The sequence below is a fragment of the Cetorhinus maximus genome, chromosome 21 (genome assembly GCF_964194155.1).
Source record: "Cetorhinus maximus chromosome 21, sCetMax3.hap1.1, whole genome shotgun sequence".
NCBI classification, from domain to species: domain Eukaryota; kingdom Metazoa; phylum Chordata; class Chondrichthyes; order Lamniformes; family Cetorhinidae; genus Cetorhinus; species Cetorhinus maximus.
Window position 1 is genome coordinate 76,051,770 of NC_135899.1, and position 13,917 is coordinate 76,065,686.

Consider the following 13,917-nt stretch of genomic DNA (forward strand, 5'->3'; position numbering starts at 1 on the left):
TGCATGAATTTTGGACAGAGTGGTGCGATGGCCATTTTTCTTCTATACTTTCCTGCAGGAAGCAAATCATTTTGACCTCAGATGTCCCAAAGAATTAATTTTCAAACGGAGCCACAGCTGTCAAGGGAAAAAAGTCCCACAAGCCCATGATCTGTTTGTGATCTTGTCCAAGGCACCAAATCTCCAGCTGTTCAAAAGCACCACAAGATCCCACACACCCATGATTGCAGATCAGGTCTCACCTTGACCCCTCCCCCTCTCATCTGAAAGGATGGCAACTCTTTGATAGTGCAGAACTTCTTCCCTGCTGCATTAATATCAGTTTTGATAAAAGTCTCAAGTCATACATGCACCCCAATGACACTTACACAAGTAAAATTTATAGCTGCAGCAACACTAAGGGAATTGCAATAGTGAAGCTCAAATTAGTTTTGTTACAGCTTTTCCTTCTGGGGTCTACTCTTCACTGACTGGTACCACATAGCATTTGAGCACAATACCATAATTGACTGCTATGCCAGCTGTACCTCAGGCACTTGCTAAAGTTATGTTCCTTTTCTCTAGGTGTGCCCAGCAACCTGCATCACTTCCCGGTGAGCCATAATGTACCAGGCACCATCAAGTACCATTTGCTCCTACCCTTATGCACCAGCTCAGGTACACCTGTGGAGTTTAGGCAAGATATTACAGGATGCAGTCTTTGGTGGGAAGGGAGATGCTGGACTTTACTGTCCAAAGAGCCATCTCAATCACCTTGCTTCCTGCATTCACTGTTCTCCACCTCATGGGTAATGTTTTTAAAGGACAACTTTTACCAATTCTACTGCAGCATCACATGAGCACATACCCAGAGCTTGATGCTAACTTGAAACAGATGGAAACTCATTTGTGGTAGAGCCCTACTTTCAATTATTGCATCTATTCATGATTAGACTGGTGTGCACTCCAGGACAAGAGTGGGGCTCTCTTCTGGGCTCCAGACTCAAGGTTCTCATCAAATCTTCAGATACTAGGCACAATGCAGGAGTGTTTACTAGTAGGACATGGCTGGAGTTAGCATGAATGAGGTTATTGCCCACTATCAAATTGCAGTGGCTTTATGTACAAGAAAACTTGCTCTGCTCCTCCCTTGAATGAAAAACAAAAATCAACAGCAAATGTGCAGTTTTATTGAAGTCAAGGCAGATGCAACAGGTTAGGCAGGTTTACACAGTTACACACTTGTAGACTAGACGTGTAACACATCAGTAAAGCATGCTGGAAATTACACATTTCACAAAAGGAATAACCTGAACCAGCAATCCCATTCAATTCACTACTTGTAGAAAAAAATGCAGGAGCTCCATATATCTACATGGGATGGGGAACCCACAGGAATGCTTACAAAAAGGTGGAAAGCATACAGAATACAAGCTTCCTCTGGTGAGCGTTTGGCTTGCAGTTGTATACTTAGTAGCATAATTACAAATAGGAGTTCCCATTAACACACTGGCCATTAAAAAAAAAACACTGCCATTAAAAAAAAACACATCTTTGGATGTTTGAAGAGTCAAATTCCAAACAGAAAAAAAAGGACAAGGAGTTAGTCTTCACTTTCTTTGATCTCTTTACTCTTTCGGACTTCTTCCATCCGCTTTTCCTAAAGAGGGAATAAGAAAACAAATGTCTGATTTCAAACAACCCAAGGATCAAAAAAGCCTCAATTCTTCCAGAAGTGAAGACTCATGCTCAGATAAGTATGATTAAGCATAACACATTTTCCCAGTAACATTGGTGACTAATTACAGGTTTTGCAGATATTTAAAAAGAAAGAGTAGTCAACTGGGTTACATTTGCTAGTATTAGTCAGTCAATGGCTCATTCCTTGGTCTATGCCAACTGTAAGAGTTTCAGACACAGGGCTTACACTATAGACAACCTCTACAGCTTAAAATTAAGGGTAAGACAGGGTTCTCACTCCCAATTGGTATCAAACCAAAACTGGAGCTACTACTGCAAGAATAGGACAGTGCCCAATTGAAGGCAGAGGAATATCTTGATTCTTCACTCAAGCATGACTCAGTGGACAAAACAGCATCACTAAAAGCAAAGCAGTACATTTCTCAGAAAGGGGACAGGAGAACAAAATAATAGACTTAGCTATAGTTCCATCCCAAGTAATGTTAAATTTCAAATGTACAAGGGAAGCAGCAACAACTAGTACTACAAGATAACCATTGGTTTAATTGTTACCTTCTCTCGTAGGCGCTCCAGTTTGGCTGCTAGTTGGGCTTCACGGTTCTCTTTGTTAGCTTCCATCTTGGTGGTCAGTTTCTCTTCTGCCATTTTCCTGAAATTATTGTTTTCTTCAATTGCTTTCTGAAGCACTTCCTTTTCATGCTCTCGTTTTTCAGCCAATTGCTTTAGCACTTCTGCTTCATGTGACTAAGGAACAAAAATAAATATTTCAATCACAAAACTGCACTGCAAGTCAAACCTAGGTGCCCAGATTTAAGTTTTCCATAACACCAAGTGTACACAGTTGTATGTTATGCACCATATCTGAACTGCTCCCAGTTTTACACAACCAGCTTAGTCTCTGCAGGCAACTCACTGGATAGTTTTCCATATTCAAGTAGCCCCAATATAGATAGCAAATGGATCATCGGCTGAAATCCCACTGCCAAGGATGAAGAAAAAAATCTGGTCAACACAAGTCTGGCCAGATCTTGCAGATAAAGGAATCTCCAACAAGCCCCTATAATTGTGTAAAATTGAACTATGTGAGGTGGGTGGGGAGGGGGAAGAAACCACACAAGTGCATAGAGTTGCACTTATTTTAAAATGAACTGTCCAGAGATCCAGTTAAGCTACTACTTGGTCACTGCTGGAAATAGATGAAACAGCCCCTTTGAGCTGATGAAAGTTTTTTTTTTGGGGGGGGGGGGGGGGGGGGGGGGGAGCAAAAAGGCACTGAGATAAAACTAGATAAAAATCTAGATAAATGCCTAGAAATTTGAATTTGGAAGGATGCAGAGCACTGGTTAATAAAATCAGGTGAAAGGTCAAAAAAAAGTGCAAGAACAGCTTTAGCAGAACAGAACCCAATGATGTCCTTTGCACATCTTCCACCTTTTCCAGTTTTGAGTTAAATTATTTAGCAAGTTAACTGCATTGGTGACCTTAAGTCTTACTACCTTCATATTGTTCAGTGCAAAAAAGTTTGCTTCCCTTCCCACAGATATCAACTTGTCTTTTTAGATGCTGACTGACCAGCTGCATTTTCAGTGTTGTGTTTTTGAAATTCTATACTTGGCATTTAGTAAATGTGGGGTAGCAAACTGCTAAGTTAATATTAAGACAGAAACTCAACTGGTAAATGGAGTTAGGTAGATGAAGCTAGTAAAGAAGATCTAGAATGGAATACTATAAGCAAAGCGACATCTCAAAACTGCAACAAGCATAGAAAAGTAATGTCTTCCTGGAGTCCCCCAAATAGTTCAGTGGGTAAGTTCAGCATGTGACAAAGCAAAGGGTGATGCCTAAATCTAATTCAGCAGCACTCGTAGCTCAGAACAGTAATGGTTTTGTCAGACCCAGCATTTAATCGTGCAGTTTTAGCTAAAGTATAGAACAGCTTCACAGTGGTATACCTTTCGCCTAATTTCTGCAGCTTCATGTTTGCGCTGGATTTCTTCCAACGAAAGGTCCTTTTTCTTCGGAGGAGAGAGGGGAAACTCCGGAATAGCTTCAGCTGCAGGTGGGCTCAGGATCAACTCAAAAGCCTGGCCAGAAGACCTCTTGTCCAATTCTTTCACCTTGATATCTGAGAAACACATCTATTCAATGCAGTGCTGCAACTTTCCAACTTACTAGTAGAACAAATTGGACCTCAATTTGGTGCATAATTTCAAAGAACAACTGCAGTCAGAAAAAACTATGACAATCCACTAATTATTACAGGTGACAAGAAAATTATCAAATTTGCATACAATTTTGATGACATAACCAGGCAATAAGAATTTGCTAAACTGAATAATGTATAAAACCAGTTAAATGTTGAATCTGCCCACTGATCATTGGATCCAGTATGTCTCAAGACATTGTTTATTGTGGTTGACAAAGCAACATTGTGCTACAGTGACAGTTAAGTATTGTTTTGCAGTTGTGAATAGTAGCATGTGAAAAGTGCTGGATTCAGCAAGATTAACCTAACCATCAGTCAGATCATCTAGTCCTACATTCTTCTCAATTGGAATTTAAAGATACAGCACATTATAACCCAGCACATTATAACCAAGAGTATAAACCAAACAGTGCTGCAACTGGTGGAATTAAGTTCAATTTATTCTTACAGCAAGACACTAGCGTCTCTAACTAAAGTGTGCGCCATTCCTGGAATAGTTTTAAGTGAAACGGTCAATGTAAAGTGTATATCGACGACATTTGATCAATTTCCATGGACTACATTAATCTCAAAAGGCTAGTGTTCAAGACATTTCACCCTTTAATATCTAAGCTACAAGTTCAGTTTATTCTACATCTCTACTTACCAGCTGATGCCGATGCCATAATGTAACAGGACAAGACTGTTTGCTAACAAGTGTTGATTGAATGCTGTCCAAATGTGTGCAACAGATCCTGTGGTCAGAACATTTAGGGCAAAAGATTAGCATAATTTCAAAATACCATTTATATTCCAAGAGCAAAACATTGAGAAACCTGTGAAGGATTGAGGCTGACAGAGCAGGATATTGTAAAACCAGAAGCAAAATAAATGCTACATTCAGGTCAAGACTATATCAAAAGACAGGTTAACTTTTAGATGTCTGAATCTGCACCAAAGGTCCAGATGTTAAGCACATGTACAAAAAAAACCAAATGGTTTTGTTGTGCATATCAGATTTCTAGTACCTGCAGTTTCTTTTTTTTAAAACTGATAATTAGGAAAGAGGTGATGATACTTGAGCTTAAGGGAGTAATGAGGCTAAGAATGTATCAGAGTTTTCATTTAAGGCTTCACATAGTGTTTTTCAGAAGTCTATTACCATATTTTCAACATCCAATATTTGTAGTTGAATATGGCAAGTTTAAGACTGCCTATAGCTCAGTCAGATATCATCATACATATTAAGGGATAACACTAAGTCACTACTATAGCTGATCCTACGGACTAGTCCAGATTCATTTTCCCCCCCCAACCCCCAATCTAAATGCAAATTAAAAGCAGCCCTGGGTGGTTATTTCTAGATTGTCCACAACTAAAGCCTGCTTCAACAGGTCCACATTTGCCAATACTGGGGACTGTTTTTGTAACCAGACAAACATGCTTCCTGTCCCCTCTAATTCATTAGAAAACAAAAGAAATACTGGGGCCAATTTTCTTCTGCCCAATATCCAAGGAGCATCAGACAGGGTAAGTTGGAACCACTGTTCTCCTTGCACTTCACACTAGTATGCAAGTCATCCAAGAGTTTACCTTGGTTAACAAAATGCTCACTCAAAATGGACAGCCCCTGCCTCTTCAGAATATAGGTTCCTTACAAGAGCTGTCCAATTTAGATTTTATCAACAAGACAAGGTTTTATGATTTAGACTAGCAAGGTGGAATACTGGGGCAGGTGGTCACATGACTTCAGAAGACAGCAGGATTTGGCAACACCATGGAATGGAGGGAGAACCTCAAATTGAGTCAAGGTTTTTACTGCATAGGAACACCAATAGGCCAGAGGCACCATAAGGTATTACAGTTCATCAAGTAACCTCAGGTTTACTTTGTAGTCACAAAATTAGGACATTGGAACCAGAAATCAGTAAGACATGGGCCAAAACATGCCAGGTCTGACAGCTTGTGTCCAGAAAAGAAAATTAACATTTCAGATTTGTGACCTTTTATTCTGTTCTGGTGAATGATCAGAGACCCGAAACATTAATTCTGTTACTCTCTCCACAGATGCTTGCTGCCTGACTTGCTGAGCGTTGCCAATTTTTATTTCAATTACCAGCATGTGATATTTTGCTTCTCTACTTGGAAATGGTCTCATTTACCCAAGAAGAAGCTTCAGGTTGGTACTCTGCTGGTAAACAGTGCATACATATCTCAACCAGAGAGACAGCTGTATATAGAAGAGAAACTAAGTAGTAATGTTATATTCAGTTTACCATTTTAAATGTCCATGCTTAGAATGGATTTAGTCTGGATCAAGGGGCCCAAAAGTATTTAAAACCAACAGTAGGGAAATTTGCTTACAACACAAAGGGAAAATACACTTGGATTTGCATGGTGGGAACATTTAAAAAAAAAAAGGCTTTTCCTTAAAAGCAGCAAAAAAATGTACCAAGCAAAAATTATGTACTATTAGGAGGTCACATATTAAGTGTTCATCCCCAGCTCAGTCCAGAAACAGGTGAAATAATAGATTCTACATTTGTCATTGCATTACATAGAACTAACCTGAATTCAGAGCAGTGAGCAGGAACCTCAGTCACAATGCAAGTAAGGAGCAGAATGCTAAACATTTCCTTTTATTTTAATTGTAAGGAAAGGCTACTGCAAGTACTTTCTGTACTCCACAGGAATTCCTTTAGTTTTATGCTCTCAACCTTTCATTCTAAATTCTCAAATAAATGCATTGCTTGAAAGGTCTCAAAAGCAATAAAGCATTTCCTTTCTAGGCTAGATAAGTTGCATTAGTGCAGTTTAGGTCTGCTTGTCTTATACCAATGTGTCTAGGAATGATCGAGTCAGAAGCAACAAATGCATGTTGAGCATTAGGCAAAAAATTGGATTGACAGCCTAATGGCCTTCTCTGATTCTGAAAGGTTAGAAAAATAGAATAAAGACAGCACATAGCTCAATAAGGTCATGGCAGGAAAGTAGTGTGCAATTAATTTATATCCATAAGAGCTGCTGTACAGCATCTAAAAAGTTATATATAATGGCTTCAATCCAAGATTAGTAAACATTAAAAAATTAAAAACAGTATTTTCAATTATGAACCTGGGCAAACAGGAGTTAAGCATGGACAAATTATATTTTCTTTGCCAAAATTAAACTTCCTAATCAGAGGAAGTAATTGTTTGTAATAATAACACTACTGTTATTAAGAACCAGCCAGTCAATAGACAAGGGAGGATTTACAAAGGACCAGATGCAGCCTGGAGGAAGCTAAACAAGATAGTCACAGAAAGATTAGATGTTACTTTGAAAGCTGTTTTGTTTTTCCAGTTTGACAAAAAAAGACTCCCTTGGCAATTTAATGTTTCAGCAACTGTAGCATCTGGCAGTGAAGTGAGAAATTGCAGACAGAATGACTGGCATTATGGCAGCATTGATTACAACAGACTGCACTATATACCACCGCTACTGAAATATAATGAAATCCAAGTCTGATTATTTCTCACTGAATATTCACCTTCAGATTTTTGCACTAACAGCAGTTAAATTCAATAGCAAGTTGCATCAACACAATTACCAAATTCCTTTCCACAAAATCTAATGTGTTGCATTTAGAAGTGGAGCCTTACACTGCTATTAGTCAGTGCAGTCACTAAATTGCACTGCACTTATATTCTGAAAAGAAATTGATGAAGTGCATTAATACATTGCACCACATTAAAATTATATTATGTTCTTAATTCAGATTCCAGTAGGCACCTCCTGAACATATTCTTTCAAGAGCTATTATTGAAAGGATGACTTGTAATCTGGATTTTGACCCAGTGAAGGCAATTTGCTAGTCTACAAAAAAAAGGACAATTCTAAATTAGCAAACCACACCCATTTTACAGCTCAAGAAACATGAAAGTTTGAAAATATTGATTTAAACATTGACCCTCAAGGTTGTGTATCTAAGTATCCCAAGAGACTGAAAACTTGGACAATGCATGTGTATGCAAGTCATTGAATGACGGTTCAATGGTTCATCTAGGCTATCAAGTTGGCTCAGGGCAGTCACTGCATACAATGGCCATTACATAATACCTATGCACAACAAACATTAATTTCATAAACAGACTGGTAGCACATGGAATACCAGTAACTAGCGGTGACACTCTGCATCAGGCTCGTGATGCAAGTGCAATTTCTACAACTGTGACCTAATGTGCATCTAGGTGTGAATGGAAGTATTGAAAGGGGGAAAAGAGGTCTGTCAAAGTAAGAGCAGGGTAGGATTGGGATCTAAAGAGGCCAACCAACCAGTGAGCTCAAATGGATTAATCTGGATTAATGGGAGAGGCTTAATGATATAAAGAAGTGCTGGATGGACTCTTCGCGACTGGAGGACATGAAGTTGAGGATTGGCGCGGTAACAGGGATATGCAACTGACATCACTAGGAGTGACCTTCATCAACCACCGTCTGGAGGGACTCCTTTCTTCGTCTCCCAAGCAGAGAGGTTCGACAAGCTGGAGGTTGTTCTTGGAGCGTAGGAGATTTTATAGGTTTGAAAGGTACAACAATGGAGAAGAGCAAGAAATTGGACTAATTCAATAGCTCTTTTCACAGAGCTGGTACAAACGCTATGTGTCAAATGTCCTTCAGTGTTTATCATTCCAGGGACTGAAACTACCGCCTCACGCATTCACGTGGTGCCCGCCCTCGCTATTTATTTTTAAACCAACCACATATCTAATATTGTCAGAATGCGACATGTGAATTATCCACTTTCGATACTTGGGTAAGATACAGCTGTTCTAAATGCATCGGAATAACTCGGTTTTCCAGATTAATCACTAAAGGAACCGAAACGGACCCGCCCGTAGAAAAAAAAACACTGCCAAGACTTCAATTTGTTGCTGCAGAAATATTGTTTCAAGCTTCGTTTACAATCAAATTCGATGCAGTTTCTCTTCAGTCCCCTATTGATGGATCAACCTCAATCTGGGGAAAAAGGATGATTTAACCCACTGATAAAAAAATCACTACTCTCCAGAGACGGGATACGTTAAATCTCAATAGTGAAGTCTATTGAGACAGACATTGGAGACAGCAATAAGACTCGAGCGCCACCTGAAGCCAAAGATATGAAATTGGTGGCAGTACATAAATCTGGCAGATGTGAAAATATGTTCGTCTATTCAGCCGAATGAGAAATACAGTAGTTGTTCTGGTGCCAGGTCAAGTGTCAGTGTATTGATACCCCATTTACAAGATTATACAAATGAAAAAGTCTACGTTCAAAAAATATAAATATTGCACGGCTTAAATGGGAGATGCTTTTGGTGTAAATAGATAACCCTAATGCTTTAAAACGCGTAAATTGAACCGCAGACAACACCCAGCATAAAAAAAAGTTCCAATTAACTGGATTTGAAAACAGATTTAAAAAACATTTTTAAGCAGTAACCCACGAATTTTTAAATAAATGCGACTCGGTTGATTGAATTCACCCCAAAACAGCGCACAAAAGCAGCCCTCCACTCAAAACTGCTATCCCTCTAACGCCCCCCGCCCCATTAAAATTACAGGTACACAAAGCGATTCATTGTCCCTGGATTGTAGGAAACCCTCATTTTAAATACTGCCTTGGAAAAATTGTACAAAAATTCTATTTTCATAGAAACTCTACAAAGCGCTTGTTTTTGCATTTGTGTGGAGCATCTCATAGAAGCCCTCTTTGTGCTAAGACAGGAAAAGCAATCCGGGAACATTATTTTGGAACAAAGAGTCACTGTATTTCTTGATGGCCGAAAGCAATGGAATTGAAGATCACACGGAAAACAAATAATACAAGCACGCGTGTGCCAAAAAAAAAAAATCGCCAAAGCTGTGTAATAATTCAAACAGGTGCAAATGATGTTGCTTCAAAAATTCTAAATTTAATGCTGCAACTGACGACTAGAAATACTCACTTTAAATTCCCCTCCCCAAATGTCAGGTGCCCCTCCCTTGTTCCTTTGATGATTATACCCAGACAATAACCTGTTATCAAAAACAAAAACCCAGTTTAACCCCCAGCGGATTTAATTGAAAATTAAATAGCTCTGCATGAATTTCTAGTTTGAAAGACGACCGTTCTTTTAAAAAAACCTAGTTCCCCACAGCTCATGACAAAACTGAATATTTATTCAGATCGTTTTTATTGTACTTCGAGCCGACATCTTGCTCAAAACAGCGCCCTCGCCCCCCACTCCTTTTGTGTCTATCGCAATAAGCACCGGATAATTAGGATTTCTAAGCATCAATTGTACCAGTTCAGTTAAAATAATTGCGCTACTTTTCTTGTGTATCTTAACCTTACAGCAAATTAATGTCTTCTCAAATAGTGCATATTCCCTTGTACACTGCAGATATACATTAACCCCAATTAGCCTGCTCGCTCCCAAACTGATCTGCTGCATTGGCGCGAAATTATAACATTTAAAAACGAAACACGATCTTTATTCAAAAAAAACTAAAAATTCTCCTGAAGATGATTAATTTAATCCCATCTATACGGTGCATGCATACAGCTAGCACGCTTACCCGCTCCCCTTACCCTTGCTGCTTCTCTCGTTCCCTTTGTCTCCCGCGCTCTGCACAAACCCGCTTTCAATCACTAGCGCCCCCCCACAATCTACCGAATAAAAACCGCCAAAAATACACCACGTGACAGAATCGGCTTTCTTCCATTGGCGACAACCTACTACTTGTTGGTAATCACGAGGTACATCGCGTCGATTCTATTGGTCTTTTTCAATAGCCTCCGATCAATCAGAGTAAACAAAGATAGCCTCGTACATTTATTGGTTTGCAGCTGGAGAACTTCGGTCCCGGTTGGCTGAAACTACCTTCTAGCTTTCAATGATTGGCTCCCTTACGCTCTAGTCCGTGCTGTGTTCCCATTGGCCATGGCTCCCTGCGCCGCCTGAAGATACAATTGCAATGTCGTCACAGTATTTTCATTATGGCTATTTCAAGCGCATGCGTAGATCGTCTTCTGGTCACTTCGGACCAAGGGTGGGCTGAGTCCTTGAGATAACGGTGCAGTAGCACCAAGTGGAAGAGGTTGCCCAACTAACCAATTGTTGAGCATTTATTTGGTAGCGATAATCACTTATAGGTTCATGCATAAACAATAGCCACCTCGGCAAGATATATGGGAGGGCAAAAACAAAAAACTACTGCGGATGCTGGAAATCCAAAACAAAAAAAAAACAGAATTACCTGGAAAAGCTCAGCAGGTCTGGCAGCATCGGTGGAGAAGAAAAGAGTTGACGTTTCGAGTCCAATTACCCTTCAACAGAACTGAGTGTAGTTAGGAGAGGGGTGAAATATAAGCTGGTTTAAGGTGGGGGAGTGGGGTGGGGGGAGAGAAATTGAGGGTGGGGTGGTTGTAGGGACAAGCAAGCAGTGATAGGAGCAGAGAATCAAAAGATGTCACAGACAAAAGGATCAAAGAGGTGTTGAAGGTGGTGATATTATCTAAGAGAATGTGCTAATTAAGAATGGATGGCAGGACACTCAAGGTACAGCTCTAGTGGGGGTGGGGTGGAAAGATTGACAAGGTATTAGTTGTAGATTTAAAAATAATGGAAATAGGTGGGACAAGAAAAATCTATATAAATTATTGGAAAAAACAAAAGGGAGGGGGAAGAAACAGGGTGGGGATGGGGGGAGGGAGTTTAAGATCTAAAGTTGTTGAATTCAATATTCAGCCCGGAAGGCTGTAAAGTGCCTAGTCGGAAGATGAGGTGCTGTTCCTCCAGTTTGCGTTGGGCTTCACTGGAACAATGCAGCAAGCCAAGGACAGACATGTGGGCAAGAGAACAGGGTGGAGTGTTAAAATGGCAAGCGACAGGGAGGTTTGGGTCTTCCTTGCGGACAGACCGCAGGTGTTCTGCAAAGCGGTCGCCCAGTTTGCGTTTGGTCTCTCCAATGTAGAGGAGACCGCATTGGGAGCAACGAATGCAGTAGACTAAGTTAGGGGAAATGCAAGTGAAATGCTGCTTCACTTGAAAGGAGTGTTTGGGCCCTTGGACGGTGAGGAGAGAGGAAGTGAAGGGGCAGGTGTTGCATCTTCTGCGTGGGCATGGGGAGGTGCCATAGGTGGGGGTTGAGGAGTAGGGGGTGATGGAGGAGTGGACCAGGGTGTCCCGGAGGGAACGATCCCTACGGAATGCCGCCAGGGGGGGTGAAGAGAAGATGTGTTTGGTGGTGGCATCATGCTGGAGTTGGCGGAAATGGTGGAGGATGATCCTTTGAATGCGGAGGCTGGTGGGGTGATAAGTGAGGACAAGGGGGACCCTATCATGTTTCTGGGAGGGAGGAGAAGGCGTGAGGGCGGATGCGCGGGAGATGGGCCGGACACGGTTGAGGGCCCTGTCAACGACCATGGGTGGAAAACCTCGGTTAAAGAAGAAGGAGGACATGTCAGAGGAACTGTTTTTGAAGGTAGCGTCATCAGAACAGATGAGACGGAGGCAAAGGAACTGAGAGAATGGGATGGAGTCCTTACAGGAAGCGGGGTGTGAGGAGCTGTAGTCGAGGTAGCTGTGGGAGTCGGTAGGCTTGTAATGGATATTGGTGGACAGTCTATCATCAGAAATTGAGACAGAGAGGTCAAGGAAGGGAAGAGAAGTGTCAGAGATGGACCATGTGAAAATGATGGAGGGGTGGAGATTGGAAGCAAAATTAATCAATTTTTCCAGGTCCCGACGAGAGCATGAAGCAGCACCGAAGTAATCATCGATGTACCGGAGAAAGAGTTGTGGGAGGGGGCCGGAGTAGGACTGGAACAAGGAATGTTCCACATACCCCATAAAGAGACAGGCATAGCTAGGGCCCATGCGGGTACCCGTAGCCACACCTTTTATTTGGAGGAAGTGATAGGAGTTAAAGGAGAAATTGTTCAGTGTGAGAACAAGTTCAGCCAGACGGAGGAGAGTAGTGGTGGATGGGGATTGTTGGGGCCTCTGTTCAAGGAAGAAGCTAAGGGCCTTCAGACCATCCTGGTGGGGGATGGAGGTGTAGAGGGATTGGACATCCATGGTGAAGAGGAAGCGGTTGGGGCCAGGGAACTGGAAATTGTTGATGTGACGTAAGGTGTCAGAGGAATCACGGATGTAGGTGGGAAGGGACTGGACAAGGGGAGAGAGAAGGGAGTCAAGATAACGAGAAATGAGAGGGCACACGGCTACTGTACAACTCCCCAGAGTAGGAGGCACACAATATCCAATGTAAATTGTGTTGCAAGTCATGCCACTATCTTTTTCAACAAAATGCATAGCAAGTAAATAAACTCCAAATGCTGGAAATCTGTAAACAGTAAATATTCAAAATACTGCACAGCATTTACGAAAAGATAAAAACAAAAAACTAAAAAAAAACGAAAAGAGGTTAGCTTCTGTTAGATTAGTGATGTACCAAGCCCTTTTATAGTTCTGAACGCTGCATTTATATATCACTTTTCACAACCACAGGACAACCCAAATCACATTACCATCTATTAACAAAAACAAAAATACGTGGAAAAACTCAGCAGGTCTGACAGCATCTGCGGAGAGGAATACAGTTGACGTTTTGAGTCCACCAATAGTTACCATCTATTAAGTACTTTTGAAGTGAATCACTATTATAGAAAATGCAGCAGCCAATTTTCCCACATCAAAGTCCTACGAATAGCACTGTGAAAGTTTATTTTGATGTTAGTTGAAGGATAAATAGTGGCCAGTGTAGAGTAAAGGGTTAGCATCAGAAGCACACATGATGCTGATGTAATAATGACCTCAGATCACATAACTGAGAAGCAAGAGATCTGGAAGGAGGGGAAGATCCAAATGTGTAAATACTTGCAGTAAATAACGAGTAATGGTTTTGAGAAACTACAGACTCGAGCAGCATACTTTGGGAGAATGGACAATCCCCAAGGCCCTCCTCTAGACACCAACCACTCAACGAAACATGGTGGCAGTGAGAAAAAGACCCAGTGAACCTTAAAAAGAAGATACAGGGCT

The 13,917-nt window shown here is 41.0% G+C and overlaps 1 protein-coding gene across 2 annotated transcripts; it reads right to left on the reverse strand.

The window, feature by feature from the left end:
• Positions 1-1,147: 1,147 nt before the first annotated feature.
• LOC144696011 (stathmin-like) lies at positions 1,148-10,540 on the reverse strand. 2 transcript variants are annotated; one of them, XM_078567178.1, is made up of 5 exons: positions 10,461-10,540; positions 4,533-4,620; positions 3,633-3,805; positions 2,233-2,424; positions 1,148-1,639 (listed from the first exon to the last, which is right to left on the reverse strand). In XM_078567178.1, exons 2-5 carry the CDS (start codon positions 4,549-4,551, stop codon positions 1,583-1,585), a joined length of 441 nt encoding a protein of 146 aa, XP_078423304.1. In that variant the 5' UTR covers positions 4,552-4,620; positions 10,461-10,540; the 3' UTR covers positions 1,148-1,582. The 2 variants fall into 2 exon arrangements, with proteins under 2 accessions (XP_078423304.1, XP_078423305.1); XM_078567179.1 differs by lacking the exon at positions 10,461-10,540 and adding an exon at positions 9,835-9,899.
• Positions 10,541-13,917: the final 3,377 nt, after the last annotated feature.

Coding starts and splice junctions, on each gene's coding strand:
- LOC144696011 (XM_078567178.1), bottom strand. Junction 2,425..3,632: donor CTGCAGAAATTAGGCGAAAG/GTATACCACTGT, acceptor TTTGTTCCTTAG/TCACATGAAGCAGAAGTGCT. Junction 1,640..2,232: donor TGGAGCGCCTACGAGAGAAG/GTAACAATTAAA, acceptor TTCCCTCTTTAG/GAAAAGCGGATGGAAGAAGT.